General features: G+C 45.6%; 1 protein-coding gene across 1 annotated transcript in view; it reads right to left on the bottom strand.

The window, feature by feature from the left end:
* Nucleotides 1–1,344: 1,344 nt before the first annotated feature.
* The window catches only part of LOC125443037 (gamma-aminobutyric acid receptor subunit gamma-4), a 50,937-nt gene continuing 28,068 nt past the window's right edge, over nucleotides 1,345–24,213 (bottom strand). Inside the window, exons 4-9 of the mRNA XM_048514898.1 lie at nucleotides 15,072–15,292; nucleotides 14,496–14,578; nucleotides 8,994–9,131; nucleotides 5,931–6,083; nucleotides 2,352–2,554; nucleotides 1,345–1,660 (exon numbers count right to left, since the gene is read on the bottom strand). Coding sequence (XP_048370855.1) covers nucleotides 1,367–1,660; nucleotides 2,352–2,554; nucleotides 5,931–6,083; nucleotides 8,994–9,131; nucleotides 14,496–14,578; nucleotides 15,072–15,292 — 1,092 coding nt within the window. The 3' untranslated portion in view covers nucleotides 1,345–1,366. The remainder of the gene's footprint in view (nucleotides 1,661–2,351; nucleotides 2,555–5,930; nucleotides 6,084–8,993; nucleotides 9,132–14,495; nucleotides 14,579–15,071; nucleotides 15,293–24,213) is intronic.

Genomic DNA, 24,213 nt, shown 5'->3' with positions numbered 1-24,213 from the left:
GTGGGACCAGAGGTGGGATCCAGCCAGCTCTCACCATTTCTCTAGAAGTGGTTACTAATTTTTTCTGAGTGCCGAGAAGGGGTTACTAAAGCAACCTCCCTGCCCAATAGGGACTGGAGGTGCGTGTGTGCGGCGGTGCCACTGTTTGAATCCCACCGCCATCGGAACCTGTTATTAAAATTTTTGGATCCCACCACTGAGCGGGACCCCTCCTGATCTCCTGACACCAGAAAGATATACAGCCTGGCCTGACAGAGGAGAAGAAGAGCGAACCCATCCACATTCCTGGCTGTGCTTCCTCACTGAAGAAAAATCTTCTTTTCCCAATCCAGAGTTGGCAAAACAGATGGGAAATTCTGGCCCGGCCTTCTTTACAGCAGTTCAGCGAAAGAAAAAAACTGGTTTGCCTCGCAGCCAGCATTCTGGCTTGGTCCCATTAGGAAACCCTTAGCCAAATGTTGTGCCATCATGCAATTAAGCTCACCCTGTGCTTCCACAGAACCCAGGCAAGGCTAAATTTATGAATGTATTAAACATGACATATCATTATTCAGATCATATTCAACAGTGTCAGAACTCATCTCCAGAGCTGGCTGAATTTGTTCTCTAAGAATAGGACCCAACGCACCAGCTGTCCCTGTCAGCATCTTTTCTGCATCCCGCATCTCTTCCAGTGACAGCCCCTTAATGTGACATTCACTCCTGAAGTATGTTCTCTTTAAAACATTTATTTGCAATTTACCTCATGAGTAAATATTAATGGGAAGAAGCTTTGAGCAAACAGTAGCTGCTTGTAAGGCTGAAAGCCTGTGGCAGTGCCCTGGTTACACCAGCTCAGGATCTGACCCTCCGGGAGATGGTCCCTGATTCGTTCTGAGCTTCACATTTTCCAGCCCTGGTAAGGACTTTCATTGCATTCAATTTATTTGCCCTTCCAGTGAAGGGAGAAATGCAAAGATGTCCCTTATAGACCCAATAACCTTTCCCGGATCTGCAGGAAAAAGTCAGCAGGCAGTAGTTCTTGCCTGGCAAACTTGCTTGAATCCCATTGTATCGGATGGGGGAAATGATTTGGAAAAACACCTGGGGACAGCCAGCTGAATATTACAGCACAATGATTTTAAAGGAGCTGCAGAGATCTGTGTGCTTTGCCACAAAAAGCTTCTCCAACGACAGCAAAGAAGAAGAAGATAAAGGTGGGGGAAGGGAAGCTGGAAATGGCCTCGTAAGTCAATTGTAGCTTATGTTCACAAGCTGCAGGACCCAATAATTCAGCCTGGCTCTATCCTCTCTCTCCCCTGGGTTTGAAAATGAGCAGTGAGGATGGGCAAGACACTCCTTTTCTGAAAATCTTTATTTGAAGAAACTAGAGATAAAGATAGGCAATCCAGTACACAATATTGAAGAGCAGGAAGGCAGTGGGAAAGAAAACCCGGGAATAGGAGTCCAGGCGGGAAATGTGAATGCGGATCCGGCCCTCCCGCCACATCCCTGTTTGACAGTCCTCAATGCAGCAAAAGAACCTCTGACATTCCTTCCCTTCTGCACAAGGGGAGGCCAGCTCTTCGCTCTCGTCATCTTCCACCTCTGGAGGCCAGTGCAAGATGCTGTTGATGTTGATGGTGGTGTAAGAGGGCACCATGTGGGCATGACTGGCTGGCTGGAGCAGCATAAATGATATGTAAAAGAAGCAGTGAAAAAAACAGAGAGGTCAGCCTCCATCTTCCAAGCCACCCTGATTTGATCCACTGGCACTCACGCACCTCTTTGGCAAACTGCAAGCACAGCTTAGGTGGGGAGAGTCTCATCCTGTATGTCCCACTAGCACTGTTTACTTGGAACCCAGACCAACATAATGCCTGTTCAGTGAGCCCAACCGAGTTCTTGAGGCCCAAAATGCAATCCAGCAGGATGCAAAAAGGGGAGAATCAGAGATAGCCTCTCTGGCAGGTAGGAATTCATAACTGAGAATTTCTAGAAATTCAGGTATGAAGCCTTGTTTGACAATAGGGGGACTGAATGGGGGACAATAAAATGTACAGAGGCAAATTTGAGATGCAGTGGAAATATCTGGGAGGTTTGAAATGGATAAAGCCTTGCAAATTCCTATGTGTTGATAAGCACCACCCACTGCCACAAGCTCCTCCCATAAGTTGGTACCAAATACTGGCTCTACTCTGCTCCTTCCAAGGGATCCCACAGGCTACGTAATATGGACGATGCTGAATTTGCAACACAAGTTGTTTCACCGTTTATTCCATGTCCTTTCCTTATTTGGATCTGGTGGCTGGATCCAGCATCTTGGCTCTGCTTGGCAGAATCCCCAACCACTCCTAACAACCTGTACTCACCAGCCTGGGTTTCCTGTTGTTGTGCTCTGCTGGTTTCTTGTTCCCCACCAGGTAGTTGAGTGTGGCATACTCAATGAGGGCAGCAAAGACAAAGATGAAGCACACAGAGACAAACAAATCCATGGCTGTGATGTACGAGACCCTGGGTAAATGTTTGCGAGAGATGGTACTCAGCGTGGTCATGGTGAGCACAGTAGTAATACCTGGGAGAAGAACCGCACATGTTAGCTGACATCCAAAGGACAGCCTAGCCATTCCAAGTTGGGCGAATGGAAGGAAGAATCTCTCTGAGTTCAATATGGAGGTGAACCTACCTGAGATGCGGCCCTTTGGAGACTGAGAAAGGTGTATGTGCGTGAACACAGAGAGGGAAGGGGGTATACTTGAAGGACGATCTCTCCCAGTATGAACTTGCTTAGCTGTTGCCCTTCTTACAACCTGGTCTCCCAGCACTCTTCTCTCTTTCAAGTATACAATCTGCTATTGTTCAGGGCCAAGCCTTTTCTGCTGGTGCTCTACTATTGTGAGGCTGCAAAACAGATCTTTTTACACGAATTTATGGGTCAGATTGAATCTTATAAAAGTAGGCACTTGCTTAGCTGTTTTAATTTTATGTTATAATGATTTTAATAGATTATTATTTTTGTATTGTATTTATTCTTGTTAGCATTTCAGGTCCTGACTGTGTTGTAAGAAAAATGGGGTACTCTGAATAGAGGTTGAACAGACCAAATCGGAAGGAAATTTTCCCACAATTGCTTGCAAAATTACCAATCTGATCCTCTCCCCTATTATAGACATTATATTGAGTGGATATGCAGGGCAATGGAGTCAAATCACTGAATTGGGTGAGTTGAGCCTTTATTATCTTAAAATGTCAATGCGGCTTGGAATTCACAGGCTGTGGTGAACCAAAAAAGGATGCATGTTGAGACTGCTAATAATGTGCTTTGGCCCTTAATACGTAGAGGAGAGCTAGGAATTTGGTCTTGGCTCTGGAAGCAAAAGGGCCCCTCATGGTGGGGTGGAATGGTCCAGATGCACTTCATGGGACACACAGGATTATGGAATGTGCCATGACATACAAACCACAGTGCAACAAGTCTGCTTTAAGGAAATAGTGCATAAGACTGGCTAGTAGAGTTTGTGCAGAGGCATCTTCTGCCTCGTGCAAGCCTTTGGGCTTGCTGATGGCCTTCACTTCCTTGGAGTTAACTTTCACAACATTCAATTAGCACAACTGAAGGGCAATTCTTATAGGTATTTAATTAAGCGCATATCTCCACTAATATGGGTTGATGAAGAATATAATCATGCTGAGTAATTGTACTTTGATGCGAGAGGACATAGGAGCACGGTTGAGGTCCTGGTCGACAGGAGGAGGTGTGGTTGTGGAAGGAAGATAAGCCATGTGAGGATCATTCAGTTATGTCTGCAGCCCATCAATTATTCCAGTCCTTCTTTCTGTCAAAGACCAGGGCCGTTTCCGCACGGCCAAAAGCAGCGACGCGATGACGTCGCAAATTGCGACGCATCCCAAAAAAAGCGTTCACACAGACAGGCGGAGCTGCGGGCGTCCGCAGCCCCGCAGAAATGTGACGGTTCGCACGGAAGCGCTTCGGCCTTTCACCGGAAGCGGTGTTTCGGCGACGGTGCGCCCTAGCGCACTTGGCGAAAACCAGTGCAGGCCCGGAACGCCTATTTGGTAGAATTTAGCAGCTCGCGATTGGCGTAGCTGTTCGCATCGGGGAATGCGGCGTCGATGCGTCACATGGGGAAAAAGAGTGGTTTTAAGCGTTTTCTGAATACACCGTCTTCGCGCCGGTTTAGCGTTTTTAGCGACGGCGCGACTGCGCACCTCCGCCGCTGCGCGTGCGAACGCTCTCACCAGCTCTTCCACCCGGCTTCTTTTTCCGTTGCGACGACGTCATATTTTGCCCGTGCGGAAACGGCCCAGGAGTTTTGTTGGTCACCCATGAAACTTTAAAGTGCTGCTGCTGAATAAATAGTTGGTTTACAATAAAACCTCCCTCATTCAGGATATAATACTGGATGAGGGGACCAACCTGGTATGCTTCACTGAGTCCTGGGTGGGTGTAGAGGGAAGGTTAGCTCTGGCCCCTTCCGCACACACAAAATAATGCATTTTCAAACCACTTTCACAACTGTATTGTCGAAGGCTTTCACAGCCGGAATCACTTGGGTGCTGTGTGGTTTCCGGGCTGTATGGCCGTGTTCTAGCAGCATTTTCTCCTGACGTTTCGCCTGCATCTGTGGCTGGCATCTTCAGATCCTCTGAAGATGCCAGCCTGCAGATGGTATTTATACGTCAGGAGAAGAAATCTGCTAAGAAATTCTGGCTCCTTACAACTCGAAAACCACACAAAACAACTTCTCCTAACTGTTTGCAAGTCGATTTTGCTATTCCGCACAGCTTCAAAGAGCACTGAAAGCAGTTTGAAAGTGCATTATTTTGCACATGCGGAATGAGCCTCTCTCTCAGCTTGGAGTAAGGTGCCACCAATACGTGAATGACACTGAACTTTATTTCTCTTTTATAGTTGAGCCACTTGGGTCTCCTGACCATGTGCCTAGAGAAGATATTGAGATGAGTGATCACCAAGATGAGACTGAGTTATTGTTGGTTGATGGGGGATATGTTTGGGGACTGCAGATTCAGAGTTAACCTGTCCTGGAGAGAGTTGGAATCCCCCTGAAGGGGTGCTGTTGGATCCTGGTTTATGGTTGGAGATTCAGCAGTCCTCTGTGCCATGCAGTCCCTTTCATCAGTTGGTTGATATGCTAACTATGACCTTTTGTCAAAATGTGCAATCTGGCCACAATGGCCCATGTTGTAATGACATCTAAGTTAGAGTATGGTAATGCACTTCATGGGGAATTGCCTTTGAAAACTGCCTGGAAATGTGTATTGGTCCAACATGCAGCAGCCAAGATACTGTCAGAGATGGAATGTAGCCATAATTACCACCTTGATGATGAAAGAGCTGCATTGGCTGCCCATCTGTTTCCAGGCACAATTTGAAAGTGTTGGTTCTTATCCGTAAAGCCCTTTGAGGAATGGGGCCAGAGAAACTAGAAGACTGCCTCCTCCCACACTGTCCAATCCAGCCAACCAGCTAAGATCTTTCTTACAAGCTCTGCTCCCTGTGACCCTATCTGGATGGTGAAATGAGACAGGGCTTTTTCAATAATGGCATTTTACCTCTGGAATGCCCTTCCGCATGAGGCTAGCCTGGCAACTACATTACTTTCTTTTAGGCACCAGGCCAAAACGTTTCCCTTTATGCAGACTTTTAATTAAGGGATTAATTTTCTTAACATTTTATGGCCTGTTCTTAGCCTGAAAAGCATTTAGCACTCATTTTAGGCCATTCCATGTTTTATGTTGTTTTATGCTCTGGCTAAATATTTAAATGCTGGGTTTTAATTAGTAATTTTTAAATCTGTTGATGGTTTAATTATGTTTTAGTTTGTAAGTTGCCTTGAACAAGTTCCCCGGAGAAGGGACGTGGATATTTTCCAAATTAATGAATAAATGTAGACAAATGCCTTCCTTACCCAGAGATGTCCTGGCAGGCGAGGAGTCCCTCTTAATCCAGAAAGAGACCCAGGACAAAACGACAGTCAGGATGCAGGGGATGTAGGTCTGGATAGCAAAATAGCCCATGCGTCTGCTCAGGTCAAAAGACACTGTCATGACCATATATTCTCCTAGGAAAACAGCACAGAAAAGTAGGCATCTCATAACAGACCACATGATCAACCCAGTCACAACAGCTTCTGCCTAGATTTGATATCCATCCTGATTTTTCCATAGGTTGTGGGCTCAATAATTTAGACATGCCAGGTGTAAATGGGTAGCAATTACAATGGAGAGCTCCACAGCCTCTGCCACATTGCTTAGGAACCATCAAAGCACACTTGTCATCCCTATCTTCAGATCTGCACCTGCTATGTTTCGTTTTCTTCCTGTCTCTTAAATCCCTTCGCCTCTGAAAAATGATTTCAGTGTATTAGCAGACTTCTCCTAACCAAACATTAGAATATCTTGATCCAGGTGACATTCTTGAGGATTCTGAAAGAAGGAATTGCACAGGTTTGCGGGGATTTTTGCTCAGCTACATTGTACAAGCAAAGTATTTAGGATTAAGGCAACCTTTCCCACGAATAGCCTGAATCAAGAGATATGCTGACTGATGAAAACAAGGGCTTGCCCAGAGAACATCTCTACTGAAAATGTCCTTTAAAAAACACATGTGCAATCAGCTAATCATGAATGCAGATTAAAAGTACACATGAATCAAATACATAATGTTCAGTTTAAATTATGTTTTCCCCACTGAAATAGCTTCTAAGAGATTTGATGGACCAGAATTGTTCCAGAAAAACCAAGACTGCTGCAGCACTCAGGGAATGACTTGCCCGTTAGGGAAAGCAGAGATACAGGGGTTCCCTTCCAAAATTGGCACTCTGTGTGTAGAGCTGTTCCTTGAAGATGGTTTGGAGCTTCAAGAAGGGAAAAGCTAGATTACTAGACCTGGGCCACAAACAACTTATAAAGTCAGCATGTTTTGATTTTCACTTGCTGCCTGGACATTATGATCCATCTCAGGCCCTTCTATGTCCCTCAGATTTCAGAAATGAGTTAGCTAGTCACAAGGAATAGGGGCTTTTCAGCGGCTGCTTTGCAATTATGGAATGCCTTCCCTCATTTCCTGTGATAGGCATTATTGTTTTTTCAACACTAGGTCAAGATTTTATTTCAAATGTATTTTAGTTGATAGTTTTATACCCATTTTTCTCCTTCTACACTGTTTCGCTTTTATCGTTTTATGCCTTTAATTGATTTCTGTTCACTTTTAGTTATTTCTGGTTACTCCTTTTAGTGTTGCTAGTATTATTCATTTATAGTTAACTAATAGTTTGCCGGGTGAGTTGTATTTTTGGTATTTCTGGTACTTTGATTATTTTGTTATATTGATTTTCTATTGTGAACTGCCTTGGGCATGTGTCACTGAAGGGCAGTACATGAAACATTTAAAACAAATAACACATTTAAAAGATGTGTAAAGAGACTCAGGCTCTAAGCCAATCAGTGACTTGTCTCCTACGTCACCTATGAAGGAAGAAGCAGGAGTCCTTTTTTTTTTTGCAGCAAGAGAGGTTGGCTATGGCTTTCAGCAAGCTCCAGGGGATGGCTGCTTCTACATACTTTAGAATACTCTGAGATGGCACCAATGGGCCCCATTGCTTCCTGCTCCATTTGTGCTCTTCTCTGTGCAGTGGGCTTGTAATAGGCTCTCCTCATATTTCTCTGTTTACTCACAAGGAGGTGCTCACTCCTGCCACAGAGCTATTCTGCATAGAACCCTCCAGGCCTAGTTCCCTTAACTCAGAGGTCTGTAACCCACGGCTCTGGAGCCGCATGCGGCTCTTTCAGCCTTATACTGCGGCTCCGCATGGCTTGGAGGTTGGAAGGTAGCGTAGACGTGTCCGTTTGTGAAGGCACCTCTTTTCGCATCTCCTCCACTCACCTCTCCTTCCAGCGCTGCTCTGGAGGGCTGGAGGATCACGCCCACGCTGCCTTCTGACTCCTTTCATCTCCCCCTCTGCCCCATGGAGCAGGCGGGCAGAGGGGGTTTCCCTACCTCCCACAGTGTGAAAGGTGGTGGCACTGGGCAGGCCACAGACACCATCCCCCCTCTGCCCCACAGAGCGGGTGGCTGCCTGCTCAATAGGGCAGAGGGGTTTTCCCTGCCTGGCGCCTCTGCCTCCCAGTGCTGGAAGGAAAGGTGAGCGGAGGGGCCAAACTGGAGGCAGCTCCGTGTGGAGCTACCTCTCCGGCTCAGTAGATCTTCGGGGCTGTGGAAAACAGGTCCAAATGGCTCTTTGGGTGGTAAAGGTTGCCGACCCCTGCCTTAACTCCGTTCATCAAGTAATTTTTAAAGATCTAATTACAGATCTTGTAAGCTGCCCTTATACAGATATTACTATTCCAAAAATAGTGTGTGTCCCCTGCCCCATGAAAGAGGCAAGGCAGTTCCCTGGGCTACATGCTACTAAAGAAGGGGATCATGTAATAGTGCTGATACTCTCTCCCCCTCCCCTACACACACATAAACACTTCTTGCTGCTCCTGCCATCGCCAGAGGCTCTCTCTGTAATTATTATATTGATATCTCGATATATCAATATGAGAATGCAGAGGTTGGTGTGTTTTGGTAAGCCCATGTGAGTTAACTTCTTTTCTTTGACTTGAAGAAGCCAGCAACATGGAAGGGGGAACAAAGGGGAAGGCATGGATGCAGTGCAAGGGAGTGGGAAGGCTAGCCATGCACGAAGGGAAGATGTCTGGGGCAAAGCCGTGCTCACTGGCAAATCTGTCTTAATCTGGTGGTGCAGTAAATTACAATTGTGCTAGAAGAAGTCTTGCTTGCCATGAAGAGAATGGAAAGTGAACGTGGGACTTGAGGAAATATGTCTGTACAAGAAATCTTGCAGCAACAGATATTTTCCCCATTGCTCAGCAGACACCTTGTACATAATTATTCTTGTGCCGTCCACATGGAGAAGCGCTCACAGGAGCCTGATACCACCTGCCTCCTTTGGAATGATGCCTACCAGCACCTGTCCTGAGAACTTCAGATGTGTTCCTCAGACCTGTGAAGTCAAACTGATATAGTCTCCAGGTGCGCTGGTCAGATACTTCAATGGAATACCTTCTCCAGCGGTAGATTATTTCCTCTCGAGGATAGCCATCTAGAAGGGACCAGACACAAAGAAAGCTTAACTTCCCAGACCCTTCCCAGGGCAGTGATGTCCTTTTATACTGCCTTGTCATTCTGTCCTCAACATGAGACAGCCTGATGCAAGAGGCTTTTCAATATTTGCCAGGGAGACACATTCCATAGGCCGTGACTTAGAAGAACCGCTGTGCCACATACAAAAAAGGGAAGCACAACTTATGTGTGATATGTGAAAGGATCCAGGGGCTGCTCGGTCAAAGGCAGACCTCAAGGCTAGTCATTAAAATACCTCTGGCACTGGAGCTGACAGCCCCCCTCAGGCTGCATCAGCCAAAAATGCATCAGTTGCTGAAAGGACAGAGATCAAACTCCCTAGCCTACCCCCACTTGCCACGGAGAAATGACACGGCCAGTTCTGTTTCACTTCCTTAGCCAATGTTCTACTCCTCATTCCCACCCCCGTGTGAAAAAAGCATCCATAACTGCTCAGGTTACTGAGTGGCTCCTACCAGTGGTGGGATCCAAAAATTTTAGTAACAGGTTCCCATGGTGGTGGGATTCAAACTGTGGCGTAGTGCCAATGGGGCTGGACTGGGCACGATGGGGGCGTGGCCGGGCATTCTGGGGTGGGGTATTCCTGGGTGGGGCTGTGGCAAGGATGCTGCTGCTGCGCCGGTCCTTGGGCCGGAAACGAATGCACGCAGGCGCAGGCTGCCTCACATGCCGGTGCACCTCCTGCTAGACTGCTTCAAGTTCTGCGCGCTACTGCTGAGAGGAGGGGCGTAACTAAGGCAAAAATCACATGGCAAAATCACCAATTAGTAACCCCTCTCGGCACACACAAATAATTAGTAACCTACTCTCGGGAACCTGTGAGAACCTGCTGGATCCCACCTCTGGCTCCTACATATGGTGTTAGTGATGTGGCTAAAAGGGTGGTGATGGGGGTGGGGAAACTAATGTTCCTAATCGACGTAGGCCTCTTACTTCATCCCCTTGCTTTTGAGAAGGAGGAGGAGGCAGGAGTAGTTGTTTACCAGGAAGCCGAAGAAGATGAAATGCTATCCAGGCCCAAGAGCATAATGTGAGAGAACTCATTTGACTGCGAGGGATTCCCTCCCTTGTGAACTTCAGCTTGGATTCAGATCCCCCCCCCCTTTGTTTGACCACAGGCAGCTGGAGCCAAGAGTGCATCACGATGTTGGGGCTTCTTTTCATGTCTCATTAGGATCCTCTCCAGCCCGCAGCCTTTTTGGAACAGCCCCAAGAACAAAATTGGTGGATGTTGCCAACTGTAGATGCTCAACTATAAATCGGCAGGACTCCAGGGGAGGGAGGAGGGAGAACGATTGTTGTTGTTATCTCCCATGTGTGAAATGCATAATATATTGTTGAGCTGTTAAATTTGTCTGAATGATTTACAGAGCCATTTATCAATTTTTTTTGTTTCATAAAACAGAGGGTTGGGAAAGAAACAATACCTTTCCCCATCTATTTAGGATTATAAATGCTTTCTACCAAGTCTCTCGGTCTCTCTGGCTCAGTAGAATTGGCTAGTCTGACTGGCAATGGCTCTCCAGTGTCTCGGGCAGATTAAGGTCTTTCCCAACCCCACTTTCTCTGATTGTTTTAACTGGACATGCAGAGATTGAATTTGGGATTGTCCACAGGCAAAGTGCTGCTCAGCCTCAGCCGTGTGAAACACCAGATGGAGAGATAATTTGATCCTAAAGAGCAAAGAGGAGGGGGAATCTGGATCAGGGCCACATGTCGGGGAAGGGAATTTACCTCCCCACCACCATTTCCGCAACACAAATACGCTCTGAACGACTTTAAGCTCTGGAAGGGAAAACAATAGGCATCTACAGTGTGCATTTTTCTCTTCTGGGGTTTAAAGCAAACGTGGGCTGAAAGAAGAGCATTTTTAATTGGGGAAAAATGCAGTGCTGAAATCTTCACCTGTATAGGTTTTTCTAAACAGATACTGATTGATTGTTTAAAATGTGTCTGATATTTTGCTTGTTAGCATGCTCATAAATGAGCACCATGCTTTCCGAAGCTTTAAAAAAACACCCTACTTTTTTATGGGAAGGCTTCAGCAAATTACGGGATGAACCCAGACTAAATTGGCATTTTTTTAAACTTATTTCCTTTTTCTGCTGCAAACCTGCCTTCTGTCAGCCATCGATGCAAGTGAAATGTTAAGGAATAAAAATTTCCAGACCGCTCTCCCTCATGTTGTTCTTCAAGCCTCCCTTTCCGAAAAGAATAATTTCCTGGATCCAGGATGCTGCAGTGGGGGGATGCAGGTAGGAAACTTTTGCTCTGCTGATGGGAAACTGGATCCAACCCTAAGAGTGGCAGCAAGATGGCCATGGGGTTCCCGAGCACATGACACAGACCCCTTGAACCAGGGAAATTACCTTGCTTGTTACTTCAGGATGTGGAATTGTGATGGCGAGCTAGCCATGGTTTCAAAGAATGGCAAGCTCAGTTTCCAACAGGATGGGGAACAGTGGGAAGATGGGTGCCAGCTTGCAAAACCCAGGCTGGAGTTTTCACTCTCTCCTGCATCAGGCATCAGGTATTTAAAGTCGAGAGAGCCAGCATGGTGTAGTGGTTAAGAGCACGTGGATTCTAATCTGGAGAACCGGATTTGATTCCCCACTCCTCCGCTTGAGTGGCAGAGGCTTATCTGGTGAACCAGATGTGTTTCTGCACTCCTACATTCCTGCTGAGTGACCTTGGGCTAGTCATAGTTCCTCGGAACTCTCTCAGCCCCACCTACCCCACAAGGTGCCTGTACTTGTTTTGTTTTTATATTATGGTCTATTGAAATTGGTTTCAATTGTATTGTCTTTTTGGTAAGCTGTTTTGGGTCCTCACTGGAGGGAAGAGCGTGATAAAAATACACAGTGCTGATGAATAAAATATAAATCATTGGTGAGAGTCTTAACACAATAAGAACTTTGCTAGATCAGTCCAGTCTCCTTGCAAAAGAAGATGCTCAATGGCCAGCAATGCATAGAGAGAAGAGACTTGCTCAAGACCACAACCATTCCCTAGTGACAGAAAGAGCATGGCCAGCATGAAATCCAAGCAGAAACCAGCCTTCAAATCAGACTCTCTATCACATATCAGTCCTTACCAAATGATATGTCAGCTCATGGCTCTGAGAGAGGCTAAGAGGTAGATTCCTGGGGGGCTGCTGTTTTGGTCTGTCCACATTATACTCTCCCACCCCCCACTTCTCCCTATGTTCGAAGGGAAGAGGAGGAGGACGAGGCAGATGCCTGCCTGAAGCAGGAATGGGAGTCTCGCAAGTTGCCAGTGTGGTTTCATCTGGCATCTTGACTCTATTTGTAAAACAAAATGTCAAAACTATTTCGAAGCAGTGATTTTGATGCCTATATGATAGACCCTTGGGGGAAAGGAGAGACCTCACAGCATTGCTAAGCTATGTTTATAATTAATTGCCAAGCATGCATAGTGTGTACTGTTAATTAGCGAAGCCACGGAGATGGGCTTGGGATAGGAGGTTCTTGGGAGCCACGTGGGCAAAGGGAAGTGATATTGTGCTGATAATAGACCAGAATCAATGGCGGTGACAGAAGCTGAAAAAAACCCCAGGACTACTTGCTGGTGGAGTCCAGCAAACAGCAGCAGGCAACTTGCAAGCCAGTCAGAAAGCAAAGGGTGGTGGTGGGGGAACGACAGAGGCTGTTTCACTATAATGGGTAGAAATGACACCCTTTTCTGTCTGCCAGCCAGCTCCAAGATTTCCTCTGAGGTTGTTAGTGGTGAGGGGGCAGGAGGGGGTCACTCACCTGGGAGTGCCCGTGGTTCCTGTTAAGAGGAAGCTGGGTAAGAGGAATGGCAAGCGGTGGGCAGAGATGGAGAGGAGGAGACTTATCGGCCATCTTCTAAAGATGGCTGCACCTGGGTGGTAGTGAACCCTGAATTTTCTGATCTAAAAGCTTTCCAGCTGCTCTGTGACCCAGAGAAAATTGGGCTCTTTGCTGCAGCTTGCAGGTGGAATTGGCCTAGCCCTAGCCCTTGGCCCCCTGCTACTTTGCAGTGCTGCATGGAATGTAGTGTGATTCTTTGCAAAGATGTGAAAATATATTTGACCTGCAGAATATCCCAGCATTCAGCGCACGAGAGCCTCTGTGGGTCTCCTGAATGGCCTTTGGCCAAGTTTTCCTCCGCATCAACCTCAATTCTTCACCACTGAGGGCTAAACTAAATTAGTGAAGAAACCTATGTGCTTAAACCAAGACTGCTGGAAAACAGAGTGTACAGGGGCCCATTTGAAAAGCAAATTAACCCTTCACGTGCATCCTTCACTTTCTGTGTGACTGTGGCAGATCCAGGATAGGTATGGTTTATGTCTTTTGATTTATGTGTTTTGTACTGATTGTGATGGCCTATGTCTAATGCAATCCGAGCTCCTTCTCTCTCTGAAGTTTGCATACATGTTTAAACCCCGATTCTCACTACTTTAATGCTATTCTTAGAACTAATCTTCATCAGTAACATTCAGAAACATTTGGATCTGTTATTCTAACACTTGGTTTTTGGGAAAAGGCCTTTCTGGAGAGCTCTTTGTTATTTCACTCATTACCAAGCTTCTAGACCAGAGGTGTCCAACTCTGGTGCTTCAGATATTCATGGACTACAATTCCCATCATCCTTTGCTGGCATGGCCAATTGCATACCAGCAGGGGATGATGGGAATTGTAGTCCATACAGAAGAAGAAGAGTTTGGATTTATATCCCCCCTTTCTCTCCTATAGGAGACTCAAAGGGGCTTACAATCTCCTTTCTCTTCCCCCCTCACAAAAAACACCCTGTGAGGTGAGTGGGGCTCTCAGAAGAACTGTGACTAGCCCAAGGTCACCCAGCTGGCGTGCGTTGGAGTGCACCGACTAATCTGAATTCCCCAGATAAGCCTCCACAGCTCAGGTGGCAGAGCAGGGAATCAAACCCGGTTCCTCCAGATTAGAATGCACTTGCTCTTAACCTACTATGCCACTGCTGCTCCTCTGAACATCTGAAGCACCAGAGTTGGATACCCCTGATCTAGACCATATTGCTGTAGACAAAGGTTTGGAAATGTACATGTGAATGTTGCTCAGTGAGACAATAGTGTGCTCTCTGTCCTTTGCTTCCTCACTCACACTTCCCTCCCTTCGCTCTGGGTCCCTACAAGCCCACTCCTTGCCCTCCAACCCATCCCTGAATAGTGCCACAGTTCGCAAAACAGAACAGGCAGAGATTCCACCATCTCCTTCATTGCCTCCCTTCCGCTATCTGCCACTCTTTTCCATGGCCCCTTTATCCTGTCATGGCAGGCATCTGTGTAATCAGTACTCACAACTGGAGAAAACAAGAGGGCAGGAGTGTGTGTCCATGGGGAAATTCTGCAGCTGAAGCAGACATTCAGCTTCAATTGTTAACCTAGAGGAGGAGAGAGAGAGAGAGAGAGAAGGCTGAGCAACTACCTTAGCTATGCTGCCATAGCTCAGTCCTATCCTTCCACAACAGCATGTTTCATCCTCAACGAGAGATCTTCCACTGGCTAAATGAAGAGAAGAAAACCACACGAGGCCACCAAACTCCACCTTAGAACTTATCAAGTTCCTCTCCAGATTTATTTTTTTCATGCTCATCCTGGAAGTCTTCTCTCCTGCATTTGGACAGCAGCCCATGGCCTTTGCTGATATGGTTTGAAATTCTCTCCCCCTTCCCCATTACATCAGAACACGGAGCTATGGGTAGTGACTCAGTTCTTTAGGACCAGACTGGGTAGCTGATTTCTACTTGGGGTGAGTGTGGCCAAACAGCATCTCACTGGGGTCAGGATGGCATACAGTTTGCAGTGGGATATAACCTCAATTTTTTTCTGTTCCCTTGCCTGCCCTCCCTCCCACCTGCAAGAGTTGGCAGGCACCTGAGTGTGTAGAGGACTTTCCCATCGTTCCAGATCCGGAGGAGCTGATTGGGGGTGGTGATCCAGTGGGAGTCAGCCCTCTTGGAATTCCTGAAAAAGGTATCTGGGATCCAAATCCTGCTCACCATGTTGGTGTTGAGGGTAAGAGCTTTGAGAGTGCTGTTAAAGCGAAGGCGCCGGTCATACCATGTTTGGGCAAAGAAGATATCAATGGTATATTCCTGGGAAGGATGCAAAAGAACAGATAGTTAGGAAAGTCCTAGCACTAATCTCTTTTTTTTTTTTTTTAATAATTTTTTATTGTATCATTTGAATATTACATTTATGTTAATACTTTTCTTCATTTGTTTTCAAACAATACATTTTCCCCTTTTTTCCCTCCCCCCTATATTTTTCATATTTTTGTCAAACAAACAGCAGTAAGTTCATTCTTTGTAATCTTTTCTCCCATTTCTCTTCATTGACTCCAGCTTCTTTCATCCAGTCCTCGTATATGGTCCATATCTTCAAGATTTCGCTCTGTTTATCTTGCCACAGTTTATTCTTCGTTATTATATAGAAAATGTCCAGTGTCACTTGTTCCCAGATGTAATCCAACCATTTCTGGATTGTCCATTTTTTCTTTCCTTTCCAGCCTAAAGCTATTGTTGCATGTGCTGCTTTGATCATTATTTTGTACATATAAATATATTTTATCTACTGCTTATCCTTCAGTACCGCAGACATTAAATTACGTTATTTATCCCAATATTAGTCTTCACTTTGAGTTTCTCGATATACCGCATTGGTTAATCAAAAATTTTCCACTTCTATACATTCCATCCACATATGGCTATAATATGCCTTCCTGATCTCCACAATGCCAGCATTTAGAGATGGAGTCCTTTAATCATATATACTAGTTGTTTTGGTGTTCTATACCACTTCAATGTAACTTTTCTTTCCAATTCCATATATTTCTCAATCTTTATATTTTCCAACTATCAATTAGATTTTCAGTTTTCCCAGTGTCTAGAACCTTCCTTCTCATTTTGTTTCAATGTTCTTATCATAAAGTCTCTATCATCAGCCATATACTTATATATGTGTCCCAAAATTTTCCACTACATTTTCATATAGTTCTAAACATTTAGCCATTATACATTCTCTCCTCTTATTAAATTGGAAACCTTTATGCTTTTCCCAAGATGCCCTCAGGAAGGACCAATAGTTCTCATTACCCCCTAACTCTATAAGATTTTGTGCAGTCATAATTTTTCCTCCTTCTCTTATCAAATTTGCAACAGTCCCCAATGAATCCCTTGTCTTTCAATATTTTAATGGCTTTTTTTCCATCTTTCGGTACACTTGTATTGGTGTCATCCAGTGTGCGAGACGTCCATTTATCTCCATTTTCCCCATATATCTAATAGCACCTTTCTTGGCCCTATTGGTTGGTTCCCTCTCTTCAACTCATTATTAAATATTCCATAGGCTCCAATCCCTTCATTTCATTTTCAAAATTTAACCCATCCTTCACTATTTTCTTATACATTTATGTTCATCCAGTTTTTAATCTGGAATGCTTCATAATACTCTTGCATTTTAAATTTATCCCCCATCCCAAATAATTTTTTTAGGTCATGTAAATTATCTTGTTCATAATTCTAGGATTTTTTTGGTTAAGCTTATATGCTTTCAGCTTTCTGTCCCATTCCTCAAATTGCTTCTTCTTAATTTCTAAGGTGAGTTCGAAATAGATAAAACATTTTTTGGCGTATACACATTTTAGTGCTTTTGATTTTCCCTGTAATGGAGTAGAGTTTTTTCTTATCCCATTCTTTTAATTGTTTTAATATTTTGTTCCATCTTTCCTCATAATTATATTTAAACATCTTCTCCTTTCTCTGTGTTATTATAATACCTAAATATTTAATTTTCTTTTTTACTAGTTTTCTATCTAATTGTCTTTTTTCCACATTAACCCCCATTATTTCTGAACCATGTTTACTTTTTAATCCAAGAGTGGTACAGAAATCTTCTAGAATAATTTTTAGTTCTTTCATTGTATCTACCGGATTCACCGTTATTATTAATATGTCCTAGCACTAATCTCAAGTCAGCATGTATGGCTGGGGAGTTCGAATAAGGTACTATAAGCAGAAAGGGGGCGATGCTTAAATATATGGCCATTTATGGACTTGTGGTCTCATTTGTGTTCAGTGTACATTCCTTCAGGTTGGACTCTCAGTTACGTACACATTTCTCCCTCTTCAGAACTCACTACACTTTAGATCAGACTCTCTGCACAGTTTCTGAAATGCTTACAGTGTGATTTTTTGTCTCCCTTCACAGGGAGAGTGAAGGGAATCAGCATGTGTGAATATTCCTTTGGGTTTTCCTGCTCCTCCCCACTTTCCCTTGCCCACAAAGCAGTAATTCTGCCATTCTTCCAACTGGCATTTCAGGAGGAGGAATGGGGCGTCTTAATTTTTTTATTTAAATGATACATTGAAATGCTTTCCCCCCAAAAGGCGGCAGGCAACCTCCCCCATTGGAGTTTACAGAAACAACAAGGAAGCACGGCTTTGGGGGTGTGTGTGTGAGCAAAGCAGCGGCTCAGCTTGGTAGGAATATTGTGTAAATGAAAAACAAGCCACTGCAGAGCAAACTGCCCTGAGTAAGTTCTACATGCATAAAAGGCCTATATTTCCTTTTCAGTTCTGATTCTGTCTCCAAACCTGGAAGTAATAGAACGGGAAGGAAGAGGGAAGGAAGGAATTTTTCACCCCTGGATCCACTTTGCATTGCATCCAGATACCATCCAGGAGTTGGGCCAATCAGAAATGGATATTTTACACTGTTGTTGACTCCCTACTACCATATTCAGGAACTCCAGCAACAAACAGTGGCACAGAAAATGTACATGATGACAACATATGAAAACAAAAAGATGTATGTGGGTACATCTGTTTGAAGGGTAGGCTTGGTAACGGAAGGAAGGCTAATCACTAGAAAATGTTTACTTAGTGGATGTATGTGTGAAAAGAGATGTGGTCAAACCAAAGATACTTTAAGATGCTTTTCTAATTTCAGTCCAGGAGTGGGAGATGCTTCTGGCTTCTTGATACCATCTGTATGCTTGTCAGAACATCCAGTCGCCTTCTCCTAGCTCTGAATTTGGCTGCCAGTGAGAAAGCCGAAAGGAACAAAATGTGCCCTTTGGGCTAAACGGAGACCAGTTATGGACGGACTATCCTGGAGAGAAACCACAGGCTGAGGGAATACGACTGAGATTCTGGATGAACTCAGGAAGGAATGTGTGAGGGGAAGACGATTTTTTGAATTACTTCAGAGTTAGTGTGGCAAATCATTTTCTGTAGCTGAGAAATTCTGACAAGCTGAAAGTTTTGACTTCATCTTGTTAACTAAAGAATCGTTGCCTGGGGGAACGACTGTGCACTGTATGCACACACATATATGTCTGTGTGTGTGTGTGTGTGTGTTGGGGGGGTCATTCCTTGTGGGGAGGAAGGCTGTCTACCACAATGGGCAATTTGTCTGAGCCCTCTATTTTTACCATTAGCAGCTCACTCATCTCAACACCACAGAGATCAAAACCCTCTAGGGTTACCAACCTCCAGGTAATAGCTGGAGATCTCCTGGAATGACAACTGATCTCCAGGCAAATAATCTCCAGGCAACAGAGACCAGTTCCCCTGGAGCAGGGGTGTGCAACCTGCGGCTCTCCACATGTTCGTGGACTACAAATCCCAACAGCCCCTGCCAGCATGGCCAATTGGCCATGCTGGCAGGGGCTGATGGGAATTGTAGTCCATGAACATCTGGAGAGCCGCAGGTTGCACACCCCTGCCCTGGAGGAAAAGGCAGCTCCTTGAGTCCCCCTGAGAAATGCGGAGTGTAAATAACATAAACAAACCATATCCTTGTTAAGCTTCCTCCCCTCCCGAAATTATGTCTCCCTCAGGCTCCACCCCTAAATCTCCATGGATTCCCTCAGCCAGAAGTGGCAACTCTAAACCCTCGTTGTCTGACTATTAAAAGGACCATTTTTGAGGCATATAATATTGACTGACTTAAACCAAAGATTCCTGAACCTTGCTAAATCTGAGGGCACTTTTGGAATTTTGAGAAAGGGTAGTTGACACCATTACCAAATCTCACAGAGTGTGGGGCCAATCACAAAATCGCTGCTATAGGGAGTGAGGACAATCTGAAGACACTGAGAGCTTCCAAATCAAACATCCCTTTACAGTAGAGCAGATGCAAAGGTGAAATACATCCTAGACTCTTCTAAAAACTCGCTGCACCATGGAGGTGGTGGAAAACTGTGACTATCTCTTTAGTTCGGGAACAAATGCTGTTTGGTTTTGGTTTCCAAAGAAAGGGAAAGTTTGCTTCCTGCACGACCACAGGAACATATTACCAAGCCCAGAGATATATAAATGTCTGTGTCTATGACTATGGTTATTTTGTTTGTTTTGCTTTTTAATACTTTTCTTCTTTCAGTATTTTTATTGGTAAAGTTATAAAAATTATTTTTTTAAAAGTCTGTGTCTGTGGTAGGGTTGCCAACGCTGGCTTGGGGAACACCTGGAGATCAGGGGGCTGTGCCTGCTGAGGGCACTCCATGGGGATGTGATGCGGTAGAGTTGACTTTCCAAGCTGCCATTTCCACCAGGGGAGTTCATCTCTGTCATTGGGAGATCAGTCATAGTTCTGAGAGAACTTGGCAGTCCTAGACTATAATCAGGCTGAGGGGGAATGGCTGTGAAATGTCTTCTTGGCACGAGTTCAGCCAACTGGTAGAGACTGATGCTAAGTTTTCTTTGGAGTTTATGCTGAAGATTCAAGAAGCAAGTAGGTGCCACTGACAGAAGCCACGCTGGGGGTCACTGGATCCATCAACGGATCTGTCTTTTGCTAATTCCCTCTTGGCTTGGAGGACGACAAGCCAATCTAAGAAATCCAGAGGAAGCATGAAACTCTTCTTACTGTGATCCCAAGTGCAGTGCAGAGACTCATTAAACTGGTTTAAATCATGATATATCTAAATCAGTGATGGTGAACCTTTTTAAGGCCGAGTGCCCAAATTGCAATCCAAACCCCAGTTATTTATCGCAAAGTGCCAACCCGGCAATTTAACCTGAATGCTGTGGTTTTAGTGTAGAAAAAACTGGTTGGCTCCCTCTTCCTCTATCCCACCCGCTCGAGCAGGGGCCAGCCTGCTCTAGCCTCCAGCAAGTCATGCGTGCACCGCTCTGAGCCTCTCTAGCATCTCTGCCTCCTCTGCCCCCCCCCCTCGGGCAGCAGCCACCCGGAGCACAGGCACCAGGCCCCCGACATGATGAACTCTGTGTGTGCGTGCCCACAGAGAGGGCTCCAAGTGCCACCTCTGGCACCCGTTCCATAGCTTCGCCATCACTGATCTAAATTCTTAAAACACAAATCCTGATTTAAAAGCAGAATTTATCTTTTGTGCTAAATCTGATCTTACTTGAGCAACACAACGTACCCCCCTTAAGTAACAGCTTTCTTTGTGTCTTCTTTCCAAAGGAGTCCAAAAGAGCCAGTTTAGCTATCTTAACACCCATTTGCAACATGTGACTGGAGTTGGATCGGGTCAAGCATTATCCCTGGTGTAAAGAAACAGCCTGTCAAAGGAGTACTCTGGACGTCCTGAAGACAGCCCAGGGAGGCACAAGGGGAGACTGAAGCATTCCTTCAGCAAAGCAATTTGGCCATGCTCCTGAAACCTCCACTAATCCCATTGCTGGGAAATTTGTTTCCCCCACTGCGCTCTTTCAGCTTACTGTCGCTCTAGAGAGATGTTGAGGCTGAAGAGAGAATCAGGGGGCTAATTGAACGAGTGAGAGGTTTGCTAAGGCAAGCTGTTTGGGAAGAAGACTCGGTGTGTGTGCATGCGTGCGTGCAGCTCACCTTTGTGAGGCAAGTCCCAACCCTCCTGAGCATACGCATGGCACATGAATGGCCAGTTTCATTCTAGGATGCTTGTTGGCTGCCTACAGACTCATTCTCCACTTAGAATCTCAGAGACTTGAGGTGAAATAATTTTTTATCCCCCGCTTGACTGGTTGATTATCACACAGAGCTGTCTGGAAATGTAGAAAGTACAGAGGCAGAGACAGAGTGGTCTGTTTTTGAGTGGGAACTGCATGTCGCAGGGCAAGAGTGGCAGGGATTGGAGAACCCACTACTGATAAAAAAGGTGTCTTTCCTGAGTGCTTGCTTGAGGTTGTTTTCTGTTTCAGGTGCTCATTGGCGGGCATTTGCCGCAGTGTCTACCAGACTTCACAGGCACTGTGTGCCATGTGGAATTAACGCCATCCAATGCTGCTTTGTGCCAGGGCCTGAGGGTGCCTCTCCCCATCCTCTTTCTTTGTGGAGTTGGACAGCCCAGTGGAGGGACGTTTCTGGTCTTTCCAGGTGATGCCTTCCCTTCCCATTATGGCCAATGCCGCAGTTCTCTTCAGAGCAGCACTTCTCTGCATCAGGAGTGTCAAGTGACTGAGCCATTTTTTAAATTAAAGGGCCGACCAGAGCATAAGTATCAATCACCAGACCAAGAACCTTGATCTTGCCAAGAACCTTGAGACTGGCACAGAATGTACAGGATGCTCCATTGATTAGAGATAACACTGTCATCTCTCATAGTGGTGTGCTGGGTCACTCTTGTTCAAAAGCCTGTAGCTTCACTGTAGCTTTGAGAGCGTGAAGCTGTCACTTAGGAATTTTCTATGACTGCGTTAGGAGGATAAGAGGGAGGCTGGAGAATTTGCAGGGCGGGGGCTTCCAGATGAACAGCCAGAACTCAAGTCAACCCCTGGCCCCATGCTTCCCTTCTCTCCCCCTGCCGTTACTGGGGAGAGGTTGCAGTTGCTAACACAGTGATGGCGAACCTTTTTAAGACCGAGTGCCCAATTTGCAACCCAAACCCCAGTTATTTATTGCAAAGTGCCAACCCGGCAATTTAACCTACCTGAATGCTGAGGTTTTAGTTTAGAAAAAACCGGTTGGCTCCCTCGTCCTCCGCCCCACCTGCTCGAGCAGGGGCCAGCCTGCTCTGGCCTCCAGCAAGTCCTGCATGCACCACTCTGTGCCTCTCTAGCATATCTGCCTCCTCTGCACCCCCCACCTCAGGCAGAAGCCACCTGGAGCACAGGCACCAGGCCCGCAAGCCAAGTCATCACTGCTCACCACGTTGTGCACACGTCGTGCTCAGTGGCCCAGGCCAGCCTAGATGAGTGTGTGTGTGTGTGTGTGTGTGGGCGATTTTCTGCCCCCCACATGATGAACTGTGTGTTTGTGTGCCCACAGAGAGGGTTCAGAGTGCCACCTCTGGCACCCGTGCCATAGGTTCGCCATCACTGTGCTAACAGGTGAATCAAAGAGAGAGAGAGAGAGAGAGAGAGAGAGAGAGAGAGAGAGAGGAGATACTGCAAGAATCATGGAGTTATCAGGTAAACCCACAGTGACATCCCATAAATTGTATGAGAGCAAGAAGCAATCTCAAACACTTTTGCAAGTTGCAAGCTTTACTGCTGGGGAAAAAATGTCCTGCCCCTTTTCACCAAGGCTGAATACTTGGAAATGGGTATATGAAGCTTCTCATAGCATGGACGTAAACCATATAATCTGGTATTTGCCGTAGATTGAACTGATATTAAAGGAACAGCTGGATTCAAAACTGCCAATCCCCTATGTATCATCCATGAACATAGTACATTTCTGAGCACTGAAAGAGAGACCTCTGCCCTGAAGAGCTTACAGTCTAAAATTTGCCCCAAGGGTGCCAACAGAGCAAAGGGCAAGGAGGACGTCGTGGGGACAAGAAGGGGAACAGAGCATTGGATGCAAGGTTTGGGCACAGTTGAACTCCGAATGATAAATATTACATGCAGTTTGTGTAGTGGCTCTGTTTTGCATGAGGCCACCCAGGTGCACATAATTAATCTGAAGTGTGTTACTAAATGCAGCTCAAACATACACACACAGAGGGAAGGGCCCAGCACAAAACACTGGCACACCTTTCAATTTGGACTTGGAAAACAAAAGGTCTGTTTAATTTACAGAGGTTGTGTTTTTTTTTCTCCCCTCGGCAATAATTCAAAGATTAAAATGCTACGAAGTATGGACTGGGGAATTAATTTACCTTGCGAAAGCTAAGCCTTGGGAAATATCACCGGATGACTTTTGTTTGACTTACAGACCAAGGGCATTTCGGGTGCCTGAGATGGGCTCTCTTTTTGCAAGGGTTCTGCAAAGACTTATTTTGTGACGGAGAACACAAACCATTTGGATCTCTAGCCTGGGTCAGGTAGACTTGGCTGGCTGCTGTTTGTAACCGCCTCTTCTCCAGTGTGGCCGTGAGTATAGCAGGACTGCCGGTCTCCCTATATTTAGATTTCTTATCTATTGACTGACCAGCAAAGTATTATTTGCTGCAATTTCAGGAAGCTGCTCTTTGAAACAGGCAGGGCAGGCAAATTACCCCTCTCCTGCCCTCCCTCCACAGGTTAGCCTCACCTGACTGTGTACAGAGTCCAGATCTACCTCAGAAGTACCACAGAAACACCTAACCAATCCTCTGTCCTGACTTGTACTGATGCTGACCTTTATGAGCTAAAATAGATAGAGAAAGCCAACTGATTTGTATAATTGCTAGATTGTTGGCCATGGACTAGCAAGACCATCTGGATCCATATGCCCGGTGTTGGTGGAAAATGCCATCAAGTCACAGCTGACATGGTGACCCCACAGGATTTTCAAGGCAAGAGAGTTCAGGGGTGGTTTGCCTTTGCCTGCCCCTGTATGGGTTGGGAGTTCTGATAGATCCGTGACTGGTCCAGGATCACCCAGCAACGCTTGATGTGGAGGAGTGGTGAATTGACAGATTGCTCTTAACCATTACTACACTGCTACTACACCATGCTGGCTCTCTCAAAATGCTTGTCTGCATGTGTGTTAAGTGCTGCCAAGCTACTTCTGACTCATGGTGACTCTATAAATCAATGTCCTCCAAAATGTCCTATCGTTGACTGATTTGCTCAGGTCTTATCAACTGAGGGCTGCACCTTCCTTGATTGAGTCAATCCATCTCATGTTTGGTCTTCCTCTTTTC

The sequence above is a fragment of the Sphaerodactylus townsendi genome, linkage group LG13 (assembly GCF_021028975.2).
Source record: "Sphaerodactylus townsendi isolate TG3544 linkage group LG13, MPM_Stown_v2.3, whole genome shotgun sequence".
Lineage (NCBI taxonomy): Eukaryota > Metazoa > Chordata > Lepidosauria > Squamata > Sphaerodactylidae > Sphaerodactylus > Sphaerodactylus townsendi.
This window is presented reverse-complemented; position numbering and strand designations above follow the sequence as displayed.